The sequence below is a fragment of the Ambystoma mexicanum genome, chromosome 6p, assembly GCF_040938575.1.
Source record: "Ambystoma mexicanum isolate Mex_15411 chromosome 6p, UKY_AmexF1_1, whole genome shotgun sequence".
Classification (NCBI taxonomy): Eukaryota; Metazoa; Chordata; class Amphibia; order Caudata; family Ambystomatidae; genus Ambystoma; species Ambystoma mexicanum.
In genome coordinates this window covers 1,179,824,548-1,179,846,198 of record NC_090935.1, presented here as the reverse complement: position 1 = coordinate 1,179,846,198, position 21,651 = coordinate 1,179,824,548, and the positions used below count along the sequence as shown (strand labels likewise).

Below are 21,651 nucleotides of genomic sequence, written 5' to 3'. Positions count from 1 at the left end.
GGCATCCCACATTAAAACAGCAGTGTTTTGAGCTGTTTAAGAAAGATGGATAGGACATGAATGTTCCTTATGTGAAAAGGGAGGGCATTCCACAAGGACAAAGCGAGAACAGAGAAAGACCTGCCTCTCCGCACAAGCACGTCAGAAGCGGGGAACAGACAGCAGAAACTGGTTGGATGAGTGAAGAGATCTCTTAAGTTGATAAAGAGAGAGCTTAGCTTGGAGAAATTCAGCTCCAGCAGAGTGAATAGCACGTTAGATCGTGAATAAAATCTTAAAGTTCACACAGCTTTTAACGGGCAGCCAGCGAAGGCACTGAAGGAGATCATAGTAATGAGACAGTCTGGGGGCGTTGTGGGCAAGTCTAGCTGCCACATTCTGTAGGATCTGGAGGCGCTGAAGTAGCGCCTGTGGCTGACCAAGATAGATACCGTTGCAGTAATCAATTGACACCATGATGGAAGCAGTCACAATTTTGGTGTAGTCCCCGAGCCCCCGAAAAAGGAATGTCCACACACTATGTTAGTGATAACACAGCTCTTTATATAAATAAGGTTAAATATATATACACAATCAATAACACACTTTGTACTCCGGCAATTGTAATGGTACATATATAAAATGTCTACGTGGTACCACTCTTAGTTATTGACTTCTTTAAAATGCACCAACTGCTGACAGTTCAAATGGCATACGATTCAAATAACAATGCGTATCGCATAGGACATGGGAGAGAAGACAAGGTTTGGTTAACCACTGGCAGAATACTTTGCCTCGTTACCACGGCAGAGTACTGGGCAATCTGTAAACAAATGTAACAGCAATCCCAGTCCAATAATGTTTAACGAGTCTTGTTACCATGGTAAAATTTCTAATACCCCAATGTACCTGAGTTCAGTAGAGTTCTTTCGATGGTGCGACGATGGGCCCTTCTTAAATGAACTCCATTTAAGGCAGGAGCCACGGGTCATCGCGATTCCTATGAAGGAAGATAAACACTGTCGTCGAGACAGCAGCTTTGGTATGTGCAGTGCTCATCAGCAAGTGATCATAGACGTCCTGCGTAGACAAGGCGTACGGTGCATCTCAATGATTAGTGTTCGTTGCCGCAAAGATGAGTGAAGCACGTAAGCCCAGCAAGGGCGTCGGATCATCGGCATTGGCGTCCACGAACGGGACTCGACCACGGCTGGCTTTGGATCTTCGTGTGCGTCATTGAGGACTTTGGGTGGCGGGAAACCCACCGGTGGATTCTCCTCGGCTGTCGACAACTTTGACTTTCCCCAGCTCGGAAAAGCAGTCAACGCTGATGGCAAGGGAAGTCATTGGCTTAAATGTCTTAGGCAATGGTGGAACGTTGCGGCTCTTGTCATTGAGCAGCACAGCGTCAAGCTGTCCCCACTTCTGGGCAACCGGCTTGACAGGCTTCCAGTGGTCACAGCAAAACATCCGAACCCTGGTCCACGACGGTGGACTTGATGTCCGGGTGCTCTACTTTGGGTTCTTGGCGGACCCCACCTCTGGTGACTTCCAGGGCGCCTTAAAGAAGATAAGCTGGTGCATGATGTTCCCTCGTCGCTCGGGAAGAGGTCTCCTAGCCAGGTCCTCTCTTGGATCAGTTCCTTGACAGACACACAGCTTTCAGATTGGTGAAGGAAAGCAGCAGCAATTCTTCTTCTTCCAGCGGCTTCAAGGTTAAGCATCAAGTTTCGACTTCAGCTTCTGAAAGATTTCCATCAGTGAGAGGTCCGCAGATATACTGTTCGGTCTCTCATTCACTCTGCTTGGTCACACTTAGGCAACCAATCATTCAGAAGGACATTCAGGCAGGCAGCCAATCAGGCTCACAGTTCATTCAGGCCATTCACTTCCATCCAGACACTCACAACACGGAACGTAAATTCAGACAAGCACTCGGCCTTTCAGCATACCACACTGCATTCATACCAGTTTCACAGGGCTGTCTCATTCTTTGTGCCACATGCACAGATACCAGACACACACACAACATGAAGTGCCTATTCGTCACACACTCCATTCACCCAGGTCCCACCCCAAGGGCGTACCCACAACATACAGTCATTAGGAAGGCTCCAGCCAGTCTGGCCAGGCCTTCCCCAAAATACCATATATGGAACTAACACCCAATAGCCAATAAGGGGAAGAGACAGAGTCAGAGCTTCCGGGACTTCGGGAAAACAAGGTAACAGGTGATGGAAACCAAGAGGCCACAGGGGCCATCTTGTCCCCATCAGGAATGCACTAATTCCTATGGCAGGGCCTGGGGACCCAAAATGGAGGATACTCAGAGCACCTGTCAAATTCAGCATGGATCTGCCACCAGCCCGTGCCCTGCTCTGTGCACTGTCCCCAAAAACATACACTAGGAGGACAAGGTTGTACCCCCACCCATGGGTGCCATAAGGGTATCCCAAGGAGCTGTTTACCATGACCAAAAAGAGGAAGAGCCGCACTGCCAGGAGTCCCACATGGACTCCTGCACAGAAAACAACACAGAACACACATGAAAAAGGAGTACAGGACAAGAATATGGAGGCCCGTCCCTCCAATGCATTTCCAGCATCACAGTCACCCCCCCCCCGCCCACCAGACTGAGGTTAGGGTGATCTGATCACCCATGAGATTGACACCCTCATCCAGACGGTCAACATACCTTCTGGAAAGGCCATCTGCATTATCATGACTCTTCCCTGGTCTATGCTCAATGGTGAAGTCTAGCCCTTGCAGGCTAATGGACCCCCTGAGCAGTTTCGTGTTTTCACCCTTCATCTGCATAGGCCATTTTAAGTGCTAATGGTCTGTTTGGACCTTGAAGGTAGAGACTGTAAGGCTCAAAACTATGCTAAAACATTCCTTTTCAACAGTATCCGACCTAAGGTCTCTACCTTTTAGTTGCCTACTGATGAATATGATAGGACGTTCTCTTACTTTGTCATCTAACTGGGACAAGACCGCTCCGATTCCGGTGTCACAGGCATCTGTCTGAATGAGAAAGGGTTTGCTGTAATCAGGCGCACACAACACAGGTGCCCTACACAGACTTTCATTCAAGGCAACAAAGGACCTCTGACAGTCTTCTGTCCAATTAACTTTCCTTGGTTGTTTGGGCAAAGTCAGAGCTGTCAGAAGGGCAGCTATGGTTCCATTGTCCACCTGCAAGTTGCGGTAATACCCAGTGATGCCCAAAAAAAGAAGCTCTCAGTTGGGTTTGAGTAGTGGGAATCTCCCAGTCATGTACATCCTGTACCTTACTGGGGAGAGGTTGGATTCAACCCCCTCCTACCTCATGACCAAGATATGTGACTTTCCCCTGAGCTATCTGGCACTTGGTGGCCTTGATAGTGAGGTTAGCCCATTCCAAGGCCTGCAACACCTTATCCAAATGAGTCAAATGCTCTTCTGAGATGTAACTGTAGACGGCAATGTAGTCAAAATAGGCCACACAAAAGGCCTCCAGCCCACTGAACGCATGGTTGACTAATCTTTGGAAGGTGGCAGGTGCATTCTTCAACCCAAAAGGCATGACTCTAAACTGTTAGAGTCCCTCAGGTGTTGAAAATGCTGTCTTTTACTTGGCATGGTCCTTCAGAGCTATTTGCCAATAGCCTGAGGTAAGGTCAAAGGTGCTCCCAAATTTAGCAGCACCTATGGTGACCACGAGCTCATCAGCCCTGGGCAATGGGTGCGTATCAGTTCTGGTGACAGCATTGACTCCCCTGTAGTCCACAATCCTTGGAACCTGCCTGGGAACTTGCCCTGGGGACAAGGACCACTGGACTGGACCATAGAATGGTTGAGGGTTCAATACCACCCAGCTCCAACATCTTGGTGACCTCAGCCTGGATGTGGTTCTTAACTGTGTCTGATATTGAATAGCAACTCCTTTTGACAGGTACACTGTCACCATTGTCAATTTCATGCCTAAAACACGGGGTGAGGCCTGGCGTCAGTGAGAACAGAGGGGCATACTGCCGGAGCAAAGCCCTACAGGCCCTCTGCTGCTCTGGTGTCAGATCTGGAGGTAGATTCACTCCCTCCACTGAGCCATCCTGAGGGTTGCAATGCAGCAAATCAGGAAGGGGATCACTCTCAATCTCCTCTTGCTTGGAAGCTAGCAGAAGGCATTAGGCCTCTTCTCACCTGTGAAAAGGCTTGAGCCTATTGACGTGGAATACCTGAGGGCTACCCCAGGGACTCCCATGTCAATCGGATAGTTGACTTTGCCCATCCTGGAGATTAACCTGAAGGGTCCATGCCACTTGCCTGCCAAAGTTCGAGGCTTGGTAAGCTCCATCACAAGGATCTCCTGTCCTGGAGTCCAATTCACTTGTGATGCTTTAAGGTCATGCCAGTGCTTGTTCAATTCCTGGCTAGCCCTAAGATTTGCTGTCGCCTGGCTCATCATCTGTGTCATCCTCCATCGGAGGCCTAACACATAGTCCCCCCACTTGCTTGGCAGGACCTGGAGGAGTGTCTTCCAAACCTTCTCTGATTAAGGCAAGAGGCCCCCTCAGGGGATGTCCGAAGAGGAGCTCAAAGGGGCTGAAACCAACACCCTCTTGAGGCACTTCTCTGTATGAGAACAGCAGGCATGGTAGGATGAGATCCCATTTCCGCCTTAGGGGCTCTTCCAAAGCACCGAGCATGCCCTTGAGAGTTTTATTAAATCTATCAACCAGACCATTGGTCTGGGGATGGTAGGAAGTGGAGAACTTATATGTTACTTTCGCATTCCTTCCACATAGCTTGCATGTAACTCGACATGAAGTTGGATCCTCTGTCTGAGACCACCTCTTTAGGGAATCCAACTCTGGTAAAAATGCCCAGGAGAGCTCTGGCAGCAACCTTTGCAGTAATGGACCGAAGGGGTATAGCCTCAGGGTAACTGGTGGCATGATCAACCAGGACCAGAATGAACCAATGTCTACCTGATGTGGGAGGGTCAAGAGGACTGACAATGTTGAGGCCAACCCTCTCAAATGGTTTGCCAACACTGGCAAAGGCTGCAGTGGGGCGATGCCACTGCCTCCAGTCTTGCCAGACAACTGACAAGTGGGGCAGGTCCGGCTGTGGGACTCCACTTCTACTCCCATCCGGGGCCAGTAGAAATGGGCAGAGAGACTTTTCTTAGTCTTCTTGGTCCCAAGAAGACCAGCTAAGGGCACCTTGTGCACCAACTGCAACAGGAAGGGCCTGTACACCTGGGGTATCACAAACCTCTTGAGGGTACCAGGTTCAGGCTTAGTGGGCTCACTAAAAAGGAGCTCACCCTCCCAATACATTTTGAAAGACATATGCATCTCGCATTGTGCCTGGGTCTGGGCATGTTTTCTCAGACCCTCGAGAGAGTGACACTCTCTCTGACCCTTACAGAAGTCTCCCCTAGAGGAATTGAAGGTCGGGGTGATCCTCTGGATTGAGCACCTCTCCCACAGGAGGGTCTTCTGGCTCTTCTCCCTCAGGAGTTGAGTCTCGGGTTACCACTGGACCCAGCCCGTCTGGAGCCTGAATCCCAGTGGGTGCTGTGGAAGCAGCAGGAAGAGAAGGAGCCCCCTTCACCAAGTTGGCCTTCTTGCTCTTCCGTCTTGCCTTGGGTCTCCCCTTTGGCTTGGGTACCTGACCCACAGTCAGACCTGGTGTGTCTTGAGATCTAGTGACTACAGCGGAAGTCAGGGGGAGACCATCCATCATCAACCCCATTCCACTAAATCATTACCCAGCATAATGTGGGCTGGCACATTGTCCTGAACCAGGACGGGAAGCTTTGCTGTGCTGTGTGCAATCGTAATGGTGACTAAGGCAACAGGAGATAGTTTGGGAGGCACACCAGCTAACCTGGTAGTTCTCAGAGGAGCACCTAAATAGTCCTCTGGCATGAGCAGGGTCCTGTCAACCACTATCAAACTTGCCCCAGTGTCACTGAAACCAGTAGAAGGCTGGCCATTAAGGAGGACACTTCTCAAAAATCTGCAGGTGTTTTGTGGGATTGTAGCCAGTACTTCTGCGTACTGGTCCCAGTCCCCAAGGGACACTAGGGAAATCTCTGCAGGAGCACCAAAGGTGATTCCTGTAGACGAGGGGAGGGCAGTGTCCTCCACCTCAGGCATGTAGCAAGGGTGAATCAGGCTGACAGCCTGGACTCCAAGTGCCTTACCTTTACACTTGGGGTCACCCTTCTTGTGGTCCAGAGCCCTGCAGTCCCAACAAGTGCCAGGAACGTGAGGTACAGTACTGGAGCCACTGAGAGCCTGCTTTGAAGCAGGAGGACCATTACTCTTACTCCCACCCACATATGATTTATCAACACTAGATTTATGGGTCTTAGGAGAGGAAGGTTTAGACTTATTCGACTGTGAATGATTTTGGGACCCCTCAGACTTCTGAGAGGCCCCTCTGTCCTAATCCTACTCGATCTCTCTTCTGCCTTTGACACGGTAAACCATGCCATCCTGCTCAACCGCCTCTGTGATATATGGACTGCTGTCTGATGCAAATTTGAAGCAGAAATAAGCCAACATTATTTGGAAATCCCCAGGATACATTGGAAACACATACCCAGGTGTGGACTGTCCTTTAAGTCACTCTGGAGATTTTCTGGTAGGCCGCTGCACCCTTGGCTTCTTATTTGTTGTAACCTGTTATTTCCAAATGTAGTCATAGGAAAAGGGTTGTGCTTGCTGCGAATTAGTAATATGGATCCTTTCCAGGGCTTCTTCTGGTTCCCAGTCCAGCCCTGCCATAAGTCTGTTAGCAGAATTGCCCTCATCAACAGAGCGGTAGTGGGAATGCACACCAACTTAGTTTTTCCCACATGTCTGAAATTGGAGTGCCTTTCGTTCTAAAGATGGATAAACTCCATTTTCAAAATGTTGAGCATCGTTTAGACCACTTTTCAAAACATGTGTAATTGCGTAGCAGCAAAATTAAATTTTTTGATGAATTAAAGGATTCTTCACTTGCAAATATCTTGGAGGAGGAGGAAAACCTGCATTTTTGTGAAATCAACACACCTGAATAACGCTTTCTAGACCCCTGGCAGCATTCCTGTGTACAAAATCAAAGTGATTATGCTGTACATGCAATGCACATTTGTATAAGTGCTTTCCATTTGCCATCTTTTGTACCCATAAAGAGACAGCAGCAGGATAAAGAGCCTAGCACTGCAGCCCCACAGCCTATAGAGAAATTGAAGAGTACAAGTGGCGAAGAGTCCCCCAAGCCGACAGAGTGCTCCCACTCTGGAATTGGGGTCGCTGGTGCATAGAGAGCTGGTGGCTATTAAATATATTTTGCTCCAGTTCGTAATGATGTGAATACTGCCAATTTATGGTAGAATATTCATTTTGATAGTCATACTCTGGGCTGGGCTGTGTGGGTGTGGTGCTCCAGTGGTTAATGTGAAACTCTTGCATCAAATGCTTTAGATACCTGCTGGTGTGTAGGGTTTTCCATAGTTATTCTAAACTCCCTAGTAAGTGTGATTGAGCAGTCTGCCCTCAATCATAAGAGATGAGTGGACTGGTAACAGGGAAGTTAGGCCCACACGTAGTGTTCGGGAGAAATTCCCTGAACCCCTTTTTTGGGGGATGTCACCAAACCATTTGCTTTTTTGGACTTGTTTTGACAGTGCATTTAGAATGTGTTGTGACCAACAGAACCCTGTAGCCGCTTGGTGAGGAATGAAATGACAAAGTGTTTCCGGCCAAACGTTAGACCAAATGTGCTAGATATAGTAGAGCAGTTAAAACAAACAAACCATGGGGAATTTCAGTAGAGTAATTTCAGTGGAGTAAATTAGCAATAAGCAAAAGCACCTACGTGGAGAAGCTCAAAGACTACAGGGCAGAAATACACAATGCCAAAAAACCCTTCTACTGGAATAGAATCACCAATGCCCCGAACAACCTTAGGGAACTCCACAAGATCATTGGTGAAATGCCCCTTTCTGCACTGCCTGCACCCCCCACACCCAAACACTCTGTGACTCTCTCTCTCTGACCACTTCCACAACACAGCTCTGGAAAGAAACCTTGTCATTGGCACGAAAAGAGCTTTTCTCACGACCATCCCCGCCTGGAATCCACGTCTGGGCTCTCAGGCCCGTGCTCAATCTTATCTTGCTTCTCTTCTATCTCCCACCCACAATTCCTAATGCTACTAGCTAACAGCTGAACCACAGGTTCTCCTGGAGACCCCTGTCCTCCCTCTCTTCTTAGAGAAACCCTATCCTCAACCTGTGTCAGCAACATCACCATCTCTCACTTCAGGCCCTTCCGCCCTGCTTTTAAGACCTCATACATCAAACCTCTGCCCAAAATACCCTTGCCTGGCTCCCTTCTACTGGCCAACTACATACCTATCTCAAACAACTGTTTCATTGCTAAACCAATCAACTGAATAGTGTATACCCAGCTATGCCTTTTCACAGAAACTAACCTTCTCCTCGACCCCACCCAATCTGACTTCAGACCCCTATGAGGAACTAAACCATGCATAGTCTCCATCTGGGATTACCTCAATGGAACCTCAGACTAGGAGGGTTGTGCCGCACTAATCCTCCTCGACTGCTCAGCGGCTTTTGACACCATTGACCACCTCATGCTCATGGAAAGAACTGAAGTGGATCGCCTCCTTCCTCTCCAACAGATCCGAAATTGTATTCCTGCCCCCCTTTGCCTCATCCCCTTGCCCTGTTGCTTATTGCATACCACAGGGTGCCTCACTCTCCCTCCTGCTCTTTAACCTCTATCTGAGCTCCCTCCTCGCTATCATCCGAAAGGAAAGAGGTGCATGATTCTCCTAATATTTAGGAGGTTAAGGCGAGCTGCTGTTCCAGTTGTGGGTATGGACGTAGTGAAGGTGTGAGGTGTGGTTGCAGGAAAGTTTGCAGTTTCACAGATTTATATTTCACTGGTTAGTAAAGGAAAGCAAAGCTCCGTGTTCCTAACCATTCTTCTAGAGCCCGGTATCCACCAGTCCTACCTTTCTCTTTGATGGCCTTGTCGAGGGCAGCAGCATCAGCACAAGCATTAAAGTTGGGATAGGCATGAACAACTGGGCCCGAATATTCAGGCTGCGAAAGAAAGTACATAAATATCATTTGACATTCACACATGGTAACAGACACATATATTATGTGTATTATTATAATTACTTGTACTATTATTTCTGTTATTATTAGAAATAATAACAACAAAAATAATAATAACAATAATAGTAATAGTAATATTCATAATAACAAAAATGATAAAGTACCATCACACTAAAAAAGTACTTTTATGAATAACAATACTAATGATAACAGATACAGAAATAATATAACATTATTATCACATTAAAATGTACTAATAATAACAATATGAATACGCACTAATAACAATAATGATAAAATACCTCCACATTGAAACAGTACCAATAATAATAACGATAAAGATAATCTTGGCAATAACCGAAAAAAATAAAACAAATTGAAATAATAATAAATTATCACATTAAACAATTACTAATAATAATTGTTAATGATATTTAGCATGTAGTAAAATGCTTGCAATGACAGATTTGCTGTTTTGTACGACTGTACACATAAGGTGTTAATTATATTCACGTTAATGACACAGAAGAATGAGAGATGGACGCAGCCACGCCCAGGGCCGTTCCTATGCACTGCAGGTTGAACAAAGATATCAGCAGTGAGCTATCTGACTACTAGATGTTTAAATGTGGATGTTTTGAAAACGTTTATTTTTATTGCAACAAGAACTGTCGTATTCATATTTCAAACAAATAACTGACTGCCTGGATTCGGGTGAAGCCGCATCAATGTTAACTGTGTTACACACACAGTGCTCTCTGCATCTTGACATGCATGGACAAAAAAAAAATGAGAATGCAGTTCACAAGGAGTCTAGGAGGTTACAATACATGGGGGGCTTAGAAAAGCATGCGATTCACCTGAAGCGTGTGGCGCATGTGTACCTCAAACTGATAGTGCAAGGACACTGCATGCATTGGAGGAATTCACAGAACACAAGAATATGTTCATGCACGCATTATTTCTGTCGGTCTGATCCAAAATCTTCGCTCGAAATATTGTGGCCTGTCTTGAGCCATTAAAACGAAATCAAAACACGTGTGTTCGGTTCAGTAAAGACATTTTAAAAAACACGTTCATTCATGTATGTATTCAAGTATCCATTTTTGGAGCACTCAGTGCTGCTTTATGACCAATTGTAACCACAGGTCTTCCTTCTGAAAGGCATAAAAGTGAAAGGCCAGCCCTCATGGTGATTGGCTGAATATATTATTTCATCCGCTATGTGGTTATTCATTAGAGAGTCACACTTCTTATACATATATTTTTCTTTACAAAGAATGCTGTATATCAGAGCTTTTTCCAATGCCGGATTTTGAGGGTTTCTTTGATTGCACTCCACATCACAATAGTTGACAAGAACCAAACCAATCTGAGTATACGTAATGAAAACCCAAATGCACTTCTTTCACGGAGGCCAGACGGTAACGGCGGCCAGCTGGCTTCACCTGGAGGGTCTGTTGGCATCTGCAGACCGTCTGCTACACAGACTGATAACGCTATTCCACGACGACAAGATAACTTTTTTCAGATGCTATGAATATTTAATTTGCTATGACAGACAGAAGCTCCACTTTTCATATTAAATACTGACTCATTCCCTTAATACATCTAGAATGGGCACAAAGAAATGTGAAAGCAATTCGGTAGTTCAAAATCAGTCCAATGACCACAGTGAGCAATTGGCGCATGTCACCCCTGATTCCACAGTAAAGGCGCATATTTCCTGATACTAACCACTGGCAAGAAATGTGCAAAGTAGAGAGTGACATCCGAAAAAAAAAAAAATCACATAAAATAGTCAAAGGTGTGAGAAAGCCACTGCAGCGAAACCTACATTGATGTCTCCTGAACTCAGCACTGATTTTAACATTTTGTAATTTTAAAATAAATGCATCTACCTTTTGTGTGGGCCTCCTCAGTGCATACACTACTCAATAGGCCAGATGTGTGGTCTAAATAGCAAACGTTGGACTGACCGTGGGGAAAGTGATCATTTCAATCCAGAAGCTTGGTGTTGCTGGTGGAGGAGGGATGAGTGTCCCAGACCCCCAAGCGCTTTCGGATGAGGCAGAGGCCTGGAACTGTGCAGTAGGAGCTTGGGGAGTTTACAGGGGCCGGGGAGTGGCAGCAGCGGCTATAGTGTGGGGAGGGTAGTGCATGCTCCAGCTTCAAAGCATATTGGGAATCAAACACCATCTTGGATAGTAGCAGCAACATTGAAGCTGAAGCCTAGCTTTGCACTGTAGCCTGGACCGTAGGATCGAGCCACTCACACATGGAAATAAGTGTATGCATTTGGGAATAGGTTGTAGCTTCTACACCAGTGAGAAAGGCCAGAGCTGCAGAGATGTATATACCCTTCATTGTCTCATGTTGCCAAGATTCGTATCCCAGAAGGAATTCGCCCTGCAAGGTAACAGGGGGTAAAGAGCTCTCTGCAAAAAGCGATGCCATGAGAACGAGGGCAGGAGCCTCCGACCTCCCTTGTCACAGCTTTAGGTAATATCAGCTAGATGCACCCGTCCCGAGACCCCTAGCATTCCATGGTACCAGTCAGCCCCAGACCACTGACTATAAAACTGTTAGGCCCCCAATCGATCAGAAAAGATCAGAAATCAGTGCCCATTTTCCTTCACCATAGGCCCCGTGATTGGTGCTGCGAGGTGCCGTGAGGGGCAAAATAACAAATCTAAAATGAGGGTGGGGAGCTTTGGATGGACACCAGCGTGTCTGGAGTGAAGCTAGTGTGTGTGCGAAGCAATAACCTCAAAGTATCCTCTCAGCCCTTGTCTGCAGCACCAGGTGCACATTAGGTTAGAGGTAGAGCATGCATTGTTTTTCTTTTCCTAACAACCAATTAACTTCATGCTTGATGACACACAAGGAGGAAACCACGTGGGAGAAGATTGATAGACGGGGCTGGGACCAATGACCGGGCATCCCTCATGGAGCAGGTAGCCTATGGATAGGGTCACTCCAACCAGCCATTTGGTTCTGTACCTTATGCAATTTGTGTTACTGATGATGCTGAGTGCCTTCATCAAGTGTTGCTCATGCTGAAGTTGCCAGAATGTTCCATGTCAGCAGATTGCTTTGCTGGCATAGTTTTATTTTTGTGAAAATAAAACGTTGTTCTCTTTGCAAGAAGTGTGCTGGGCCTTTTTCCATAGTGGGTTGCATTTTCTCTGGTGCAAGCATTCATGTTTGGGCAGTTAAGGATGGACCACTGATGCAACATGGAGGCACTGTCTCCCTCTATTGACAGATGACCATCAGCCAGGGGTTGCAGGATTCCATGGTAGTTGAGGAGGCTCAGTATTGACATGGATGAAAAATGTCTAAGACTATGAAGGGGATGTGAGGTCATAATACACAAGGATAGGACTTGGACATCATATTTGGTTAGATCTTTTAATTTTGGAATAGTTTCTTTGATGGCTTGGTGCTGATGTTGTATTCTCTAAAACAATTATATAGATGTTTGACATTTTGGAAAAGCACAGAAAGCAGTTAGTGTCCTAAAACATCGAAATGCACCACCGAAAAAGACTGTAGTTCCAACTCATTATGGCTGACATGCTCTTTCGAGGCAGGCACTAGAGAATCAAAAACAATACATTTGATTTGCAGACAAGAAATGTCAAGGTCATAGTGTGTGCCTGTTGGAAAGAGGCCGTCTCTATGCAATACTGTGGTTACAAAATGGCAGGGCACAAGAACACAAAAGTATTACCACGAACATTCAAGGCAGCTATAACTATTTCAGCCAATTACCACTCATGCCAACTTCAGTCAGTCACTAGAGCTATGGACCAACATAGATAATACCTGGGGTGACAGTACAAACTTGTGCTGGTGCACTGATTGGCTACTGGTGAGAGGGCTGCAGTAGAGATCCTCCGGGTTCATCATACAACTGTGCATGATGTTGCATGAAATGGCCCCCAAAGATGTGGTAGCCAAATTTCTCCTAGCCTTTCTCTGGCATGGAGTTGGTGAGATTCTGTTGTTCTTTGTCCTGTAGCACGAAGAACTCCCATGCTTTGGGCGTGTGTGCTGTAATATGAAGATGTGCCCTCTTGTGGTCATCTGGCAATGGGATGGTGCAGGTGGTCATGGAGGTGGAGATGTGGCTGCTGCACACACGTAGTTTGCACTTTCATGCCTGACAGGCTGCATGTGAAAGACACTGCACACATGTGGAGGCTTACCTTTAATCTTTAACCCCTGTCTCTCTTACTAAGGCATAATCTGTCTGGGTGGTTTCTGAAGTTTTAATAATGTTATTGTTATGTAAGTGTATTGATGAAAAATAATATAATTAAATTGTTTGACCTGTGTAATTCTGTTTGTGCTGGTTGATCTTGAGTTTATCTGTGCTGTGATCATTTTTTTGTATAAAATTCGAGTAACATTTTATACATACATAACTCGAGTTTCTCTTGTCAAAGTCCTCTACCGCCACTGTGTCTCTAGGTTTTTAAATGAATTGGCTGCAGAGTGGACTGAGCTGTGTCATCACCTTCACGTTGGTCATCATCATCTTCATCATTAGCCTCAGGCTCATCATCAGCGGATGTTGTTGGTGGTGCCGGAAGTCAGGATGAGCCCACACTGTGCACATCTGCCCTGTGTGTTATTCCTCCTGGCGTGCCTGTAGGTACAGCCTGTGGTCCCTATCCCACTTATGCACAGAAACATTGAGGTGGAACTACGTCATATGCCTCCTTCTCCTCCTGGCACTTTATGGAGCACTGGACATGTCGGTGTTCAAAATAAATGGCTTTTCCATTGACAGAAGATGGTATGTGCGGTGCAGGCTTGTTTGCAGCCCATGAAGACACTCTATGCCCTTAAAACAATTCTAACATTTTTTATTCACAACTTTGCATGCAACAAGTATGTTCTCAACATGAAAAGAGCGTGCACTGATTTTTACCCACAGAGTTTAATCACATGATGCTCTGTTCTGCCCCATGTATCTCTCAGTACCCCAGCTCTGCCCCATGCTGCTCTTAGTAACCCTGTTCTGCCCCATGTGTCTCTCAGTACCCCAGCTCTGCCCCATGATTCTCTTAGTAACCCTGTTCTGCCCCATGTGTCTCTCAGTACCCCAGCTCTGCCCCATGCTGCTCTTAGTAACCCTGTTCTGCTCCATGTGTCTCTCAGTACCCCAGCTCTGCCCCATGCTGCTCTTAGTAACCCTGTTCTGCCCCATGTGTCTCTCAGTACCCCAGCTCTGCCCCATGCTTCTCTTAGTAGCCCTGTTCTGCCCCATGTGTCTCTCAGTACCCCAGCTCTGCCCCATGATTCTCTTAGTAACCATGTTCTGCTCCATGTGTCTCTCAGTACCCCAGCTCTGCCCCATGCTTCTCTTAGTAACCCAGTGCTGCTCCATGTGTCTCTCAGTACCCCAGCTCTGCCCCATGCTTCTCTTAGTAACCCTGTTCTGCCCCATGTGTCTCTCAGTACCCCAGCTCTGCCCCATGCTGCTCTTAGTAACCCTGTTCTGCCCCATGTGTCTCTCAGTACCCCAGCTCTGCCCCATGCTTCTCTTAGTAACCCAGTGCTGCTCCATGTGTCTCTAATTACCCCAGCTCTGCCCCATGCTTCTCTTAGTAACCCTGTTCTGCCCCATGTGTCTCTCAGTACCCCAGCTCTGCCCCATGATTCTCTTAGTAACCCTGTTCTGCCCCATGTGTCTCTCAGTACCCCAGCTCTGCCCCATGATTCTCTTAGTAACCCTGTTCTGCCCCATGTGTCTCTCAGTACCCCAGCTCTGCCCCATGCTGCTCTTAGTAACCCTGTTCTGCCCCATGTCTCTCTCAGTACCCCAGCTCTGCTCCATGCTGCTCTTAGTAACCCTGTTCTGCCCCATGTGTCTCTCAGTACCCCAGCTCTGCCCCATGATTCTCTTAGTAACCCTGTTCTGCCCTATGTGTCTCTCAGTACCCCAGCTCTGCCCCATGTGTCTCTCAGTACCCCAGCTCTGCCCCATGCTCCTCTTAGTAACCCAGTGCTGCTCCATGTGTCTCTCAGTACCCCAGCTCTGCCCCATGCTGCTCTTAGTAACCCTGTTCTGCCCCATGTGTCTCTCAGTACCACAGCTCTGCCCCATGCTGCTCTTAGTAACCCTGTTCTGCCCCATGTGTCTCTCAGTACCCCAGCTCTGCCCCATGATTCTCTTAGTAACCCTGTTCTGCCCCATGTGTCTCTCAGTACCCCAGCTCTGCCCCATGCTTCTCTTAGTAACCCAGTGCTGCTCCATGTGTCTCTCAGTACCCCAGCTCTGCCCCATGCTTCTCTTAGTAACCCTGTTCTGCCCCATGTGTCTCTCAGTACCCCAGTTCTGCCCCATGCTGCTCTTAGTAACCCTGTTCTGCCCCATGTGTCTCTCAGTACCCCAGCTCTGCCCCATGCTTCTCTTAGTAACCCTGTTCTGCCCCATGTGTCTCTCAGTACCCCAGCTCTGCCCCATGATTCTCTTAGTAACCCTGTTCTGCTCCATGTGACTCGCACGTCCTAGGTTATGACCCAGGTTGCATTCAGTACTCAGAATTTGCCCCAATGTAACGCCCATTGCTATGGTTCTGCTGCATTTGAATTTCACTGCTCAGTTTATTTTTCAATACTTCTGTCAGTGCTCAGGTTTTGCCCCAATGTCGATCTTACTGCCCTTCAGGTAGCCTGAACTACACACAAGCTCCAATGCAAACATACACTCATACATTAATGTGCTACTCTCGGAACCTTCACACACCCACACAAGCTCCAATGCAAACATACACTCATACATAAATGTGCTACTCTCGGAACCTTCACACACCCACCTCTCTCTCTTTATTTCTCTCTATCACACACACACACACACACACACACACAAATCCATTCACCAACATGCATCAAGGCTCTCCCCCTAATGCTCCTAATAGCAGGATCTTAATTGGCGTGCAGCTTATGCTGTGCTAGGTGACTCCTCAGCTACAGAAGGCTTGAAGACCAACCCTGCCCAAGGTGTGAGATTCCCAGCCTCCCTCTCGTCACCCATCCTCTTTGTGCGTGTGCACATGATGTGTGACATACAGGATAGTGTGTGGGGGTCAGAGCACATCTGTGCCTCATGGCGCCTCAATGCACCTCCTGTCCTACTTTTGCATCTTGATTGTCGAACCCAGTCACTGCGAGCCAGAAAAAGCACCAGCAAAGTCAATAGTTTTGACTTTCCTGTGGGTTTGTGAAGGGCATTTGACAGGCACTGGCATTAGGGTACTATGTGGGATAAGGTGGCCAAAAATGGAAAATGGCGTGAGTACCTGTGCAGGTGATTTCAGTGCCTGTCAAATACCCAGTATATGTACACAAGCCAAAATGGTTGACTTTCCCAATGCGTGTTAACAGACCTTTATTGCAAGGAACAGATGGAAGGACACACATATTGCTTTTAAAGTAAGGGTCAGAAGTTATATTTGTTTAAAGCATTTTTATTACACCACAAGCCCTTATCTTTCCTCTTTTAATTTCAGTAGGCCTCGTCTTCCCACCTGCATATGCTTTTTAATGCTTTTTAAGCATCCACTTGAAAAGAAACATCAGATTTTCATGAGAAAATGGAATAAACCATGCCCTTACATGGAAGAGCTAAATGATACAATGCATTCAGTAAATCGAGGAACACATTGTGCTTAAGGAAACTTAATTCACGTCACATTTGTTGCAATACTGTTGGTACTTCATATTAGCGACATTATTTTTTGTTAGAGTTCCTCTTTCTGTATGCTCATTCTTACTGCTATATGTTTTTGTCTGTGTCATTAGGCGGCATTTAAGCACCTTGTAGAGGCTAAAGCTATTGCATTGAAGTAAAAATAGGAGTGAGACTGGATGTGAGGACGAATACATAGCCTGTACTTATTTTTGGTCATTTGTCAACCCATTGACTCCCTATAGTCATACTAATCCATATGGCCATACCCACCCATTGAACGCCCCTCCTCACTCAAAAAGCTTTCTGGAATTTCTTTAAACTAGCTCTATCAAGCAATAACAGCAAACCGTGTGCAATTAAAACAATACTATACATGGGATCACAGACAATAATGGAATGATTCGGAAAAAATAGTTTTAGAGCTTACATAAGTTCGCCTCTGATGGTTCTGTAATTCCATCAACATTTGCTGAACGATACCCGACATTTTCAGTTCTGGGAGTTTGAATTCTGAAAGACACAAATAGAGCGTATAAAAAAAAAAATCTTGTTCAGACTTTTATTTTATGACCCAATGAAAAGAACTGACCAGACCACAGCAGCTTTGGAATAAGGTCTGATTGGATGATGTACTGAACATTCGGGGAATCCCGAACAGCTGCGATGCAGACACGTCTACTGGGAAGAGCCAATACTCTTCCCTGGGAGTCATGCGATTCCAATGTAAATGCTAATTGCTCACACATCAACCCTGCACCACAGCTTAAACATTATTGTTTAAAATAAAATCAGAATGTTTAATCCTTATTTGCATAGGAATTATTTTTCAAATGTTGAATAGAAATGATGTTCCCAAACTAAGAATGGACATTTTCAATGATAGGTGGAGTTCAAACAAAATATCTAAAATATCCTTGTACATCAGTCTTATCAAAATGAAATCTGAAGCGTTGCTACTGAGCAACGTGACTGGGATGCACACAATGACTGCATACGAGTCTTCCCCTGTAAGATCCCGTCTGACGTCTGCAAGCCTCATACAGGGGCAACCATCACCATCATGGACCACAGATGGTCCTCTCCCAACACTTGGACGACCTCTTACAACCATCAATTATTAAACTTTGAGTTTATAGTTTGCCCTCTTTTGGGGTTGTGAATAAGTCATCTGTGGAACTCCCCATGGTGAAGAAGCAGGAGATCCAGAAGCAATTTTTCTAGTTCGAGGTACAACCCCAAAAGAGGCATGAACATGTCCTTTCCAGCAAATATGTTTATAAAAGCTGGAAAAGAAGAGTATTTTGAACCATGCCCCTTTCTAGAAATATGAAAAGTAATTATATATAATTAAGCATGGCATCTTGATGTGGCCAGGCATTTCCAGTCCCGCAACGGCCAAGGACTCGAGTTAGGGGCCCTAGCGTATTGAGAGTCTTAACACTGGCCACAGGCACCATTACCTGCCTGGTAATGCCTCGCACACACTCCATTTTGTTTGCCAGGTTCCTAATAGCTATTTTCTTTAAGTTGAGAAACAGCGTGGCAAAAAAAATACCACTATGGGCGTATGGAGAAGGGAACTACATACAGTCCCTTCTCCATGGTGCCCATTGATGCAGAGGGGAAGGGTCGGAACAGCAAGTGTTTACTGGAGCCGATGAGGGATGAAGCAGCCTCAGGTAGGTGGGGTTACGTGTGGGATGTGAATGGAAGTAGGAGGTTGAAATGGTGAGGGGCTGGGGAAGGGAGCGTGGGCTTACCTTGCCAGGAGGGAAAATGGCTGCCTCCCACTATTGAGGAAAGCACGGAATACCATGAGGTATAGCTTGGCTTTCATGCTTCACGGTTTGCTAGAAGGCCTCATGATACCCCTCCTAGGAGTTAGTGTTTATTATAAACCCAGGGTTAGCCGCTTGAGGCTTAGGGATGCACAAAACACTCACTTTATCCACTTGTCAAAGCACATGTTCCATCAAATTTGCCATGCAGTGTGCCCTTATTTTCCTTTGCTGTGTCCTGCCCCTTGTCCCCACTGAACACCAGGGCATCTCCTGCGGACTACCTCTGCCTTTTAACTGAGCTCTTCCAGCACTGCCTCACCGCTGCCTTGATGATGGGCTGAGGGTGGAGCCCCAGTGACTAACCCCATTGTGGCTAAATGAAACACAGTTTTTATTTTCGTGTGAGCAAATTCAGCTCAGGCACCTGCCAGGCCAAGTTTCTTCACAAATAAACAGCAGCCCTTGGCATCCCGGTTATTTACTAATTGTGGTTAAATAAATAATTCTTAGTTCAGCAGGCAGTACTGGTTAGTAATACTATGCCACTCTGGTCAAAGGCCATTGCTGTGCTTGGACCTATTACATTTGGGGTGTGGGCCATTACCAACACTGCTGAGCTCAGAATTATTGCTTAATGATACACTTAAAAGTAGCATGCATTATAGCACAGTAAAATATGCAATGAAGCCCACTGTTGCTCCCTATGTCCCACCTCGCTATGCTCTTTCAGCTCATGGGCAATTGGGCTGAAGCTTCATTTTGCACAGAGCTATAGGGATTATGGAACATAGGCAGATTGCACTGCTGCTAACAGCTTCTTCTCATGTGTAATCAACGTGGTGCAAAAGCAAATATGTTTTTACTATATTTGAACTGGTGGTGATGCAATCGTGCATGTGCAAATTTTGCTTGTACATGAGAAACGGAGTTTGTGTGTGCACAATGTATCATAATCCTTAGGGTTCTGGAGGACTCTGCCATTGTGTGGCAGCTCTTCAACATGGAAAAGTGTCTGACTTGATGAATGCTAGTCAATCATTGACAACGGAGTCTTGAGGTCTGTGGTTGGTATTTGTGTAGGAGGGTGTTACCTTGATGAGGCTTCAATAACCAAAAGGAGGTGTGGCTTGAGCAACTCCTGGGGCATTTAAATACTCAGGACACTATTCACAAATGTAGGTATTTAAGATGAGAATTTCAAACTGCCTAATTAAAGTCTACCGGCCTCATAAAAAAATGTGCAGTAATTTGTCGGTGATTCTGTGGATCCGATGGCACTGTTTCCGGCAGCCCCAGCCAAAGAATCACTGGTGCATCGCAACTCTGCGGGGGCGTGCATTCTGACAGGCTAGAATTGGTGCCCCAGCCATTCCGAAATCACTGTGATTAACCATTACTCTTGCTGTTTCCATCATCATAAATGCTGGTGAACACCAGTAACGGAAACAGCTGGACTGGAAACGGCGTCATCGCCGGAACTGGAAGCTTGCCAGCGGCCATCCTGTAAAACACAATCCACATAAAATCACCCATTTCCTGTTGCCATTCTGTCTCTGTAAAGGTATCCAATGACTATAACGAGAACATTTACAGAGAGGTAGGTTATAATGAAACTATAATAGGGAATACATAGCGTTTGTTTTATATGGTGGGGAAAGGGGTTAAAACTGGTGGGGAGGGGGTTAGGGTCGGGTTAGAAGCATAGGGAAGCAGGAGGTTTGGGGGCAAATAAAAAAGAAAATGTATGTTTTTTCATTATTATAGTTTCGTTATAACATACCACTCTGTAAATGATTTTATTGAACTCTCTGTAACAGTGGCATCATGTCAGCAGCATCAAGGTTTCGCGCACCTCAAGTCCGCTGCAGGAAACCTCATCTCACAGAGCCTAAACTGACAGTGCAGACAGACACCATAGTGAAAAAGGCTGGCGAGCTGTTCGCAACAGACCACAGGCGCACCAGCCAAATGTGGAGAAAGCGACATGGGAGGAGGTGGCACAGAAGGTGTCGGCTGTGGGCTCCGTCCGCCTCACCTCCAAAGATTGCCACAAGCGGTGGGATGACCTCCGTCTGAGGCAGTGTTGCCAACTTGGCGACTTTGTCGCTATATTTAGCGAGAAAGTGCGCCCCCCTAGCGACTTTCTGCTAAAAAAGCGCCTAGCGAGAAATCTAGCTACTTTCTTCCATTGGTTTGGGAATTACACTTTTTTCTATTGGTTTCCAAACCAATGAAAGAAAAGTAGCTAGTTTTCTCACTAACAACTGACCTAATGCGGATGTTACTCTTGACTTGACAGCTGTCGGGTCACCAGTGTATGCAACAGCAAAGCGTGACCCCATCCCTCAGCCTGTCAGGCTCAGCCTCCATTTCGTGCAGTGCTGCACTGACCAGGCTGCTGCTGCAGGGCACTGGCAAACGTTGCCTTTCGGCTCTGCGGTTTTTCCCCCAGTGAATTTAGAATGTGAATTCAATATTCACTTGCATTAAGAATATTTAACAGATTTTAACATCTTTCCATCGTGTGCGGTCAGTTGTGTATTTTAGAAAGCTCCATTAGTGCATTTTGTCAGAATAAACCCACAAGGCTGCAGTCAAAAATGTTTGAACAACTGTGTTGCAAAAATGAAAATAGCAAAACATAAATACATGTCAAACTTTTTATTCCAGAAGTAAACTGTACTATGATAAAATATCAATACATAATTCAGTATACGGCTCGATCCGGGAAAGTAATGAATTCTCTGGGGCTCTATGTACCAGGACAGGCAACCTTAAGCCACCTGGAGTCACACCTAGTACATTCTACATGTTTTCAGACATACTGGTGCGTTCGTAGAAGGGTGATTTTTTAAAGTGAAATTCACAGATGTTTGCCTCTCTGATTTTCAATCACCCGTCATGCACTTGCCCAATTATGCAAATTAGGCGATGACGTCATTTAGCTACTTCTAGCTACTTTTTGGACAGCCAATAGCTACTTTTCTTACTGAGGAGTTGGCAACACTGGTCTGAGGGTCCACAACATGATCTCAGCACACAGGATGGAG

The 21,651-nt window shown here is 46.2% G+C and overlaps 1 protein-coding gene across 2 annotated transcripts in view; it reads right to left on the bottom strand.

The window, feature by feature from the left end:
• The window catches only part of LOC138510294 (annexin A1-like), a 211,170-nt gene that overhangs the window by 143,626 nt on the left and 45,893 nt on the right, over positions 1-21,651 (bottom strand). For both annotated transcript variants that reach the window (XM_069625825.1, XM_069625826.1), the window contains exons 2-3: positions 17,248-17,330; positions 9,004-9,094 (exon numbers count right to left, since the gene is read on the bottom strand). In XM_069625825.1, coding sequence (XP_069481926.1) covers positions 9,004-9,094; positions 17,248-17,330 — 174 coding nt within the window. The remainder of the gene's footprint in view (positions 1-9,003; positions 9,095-17,247; positions 17,331-21,651) is intronic.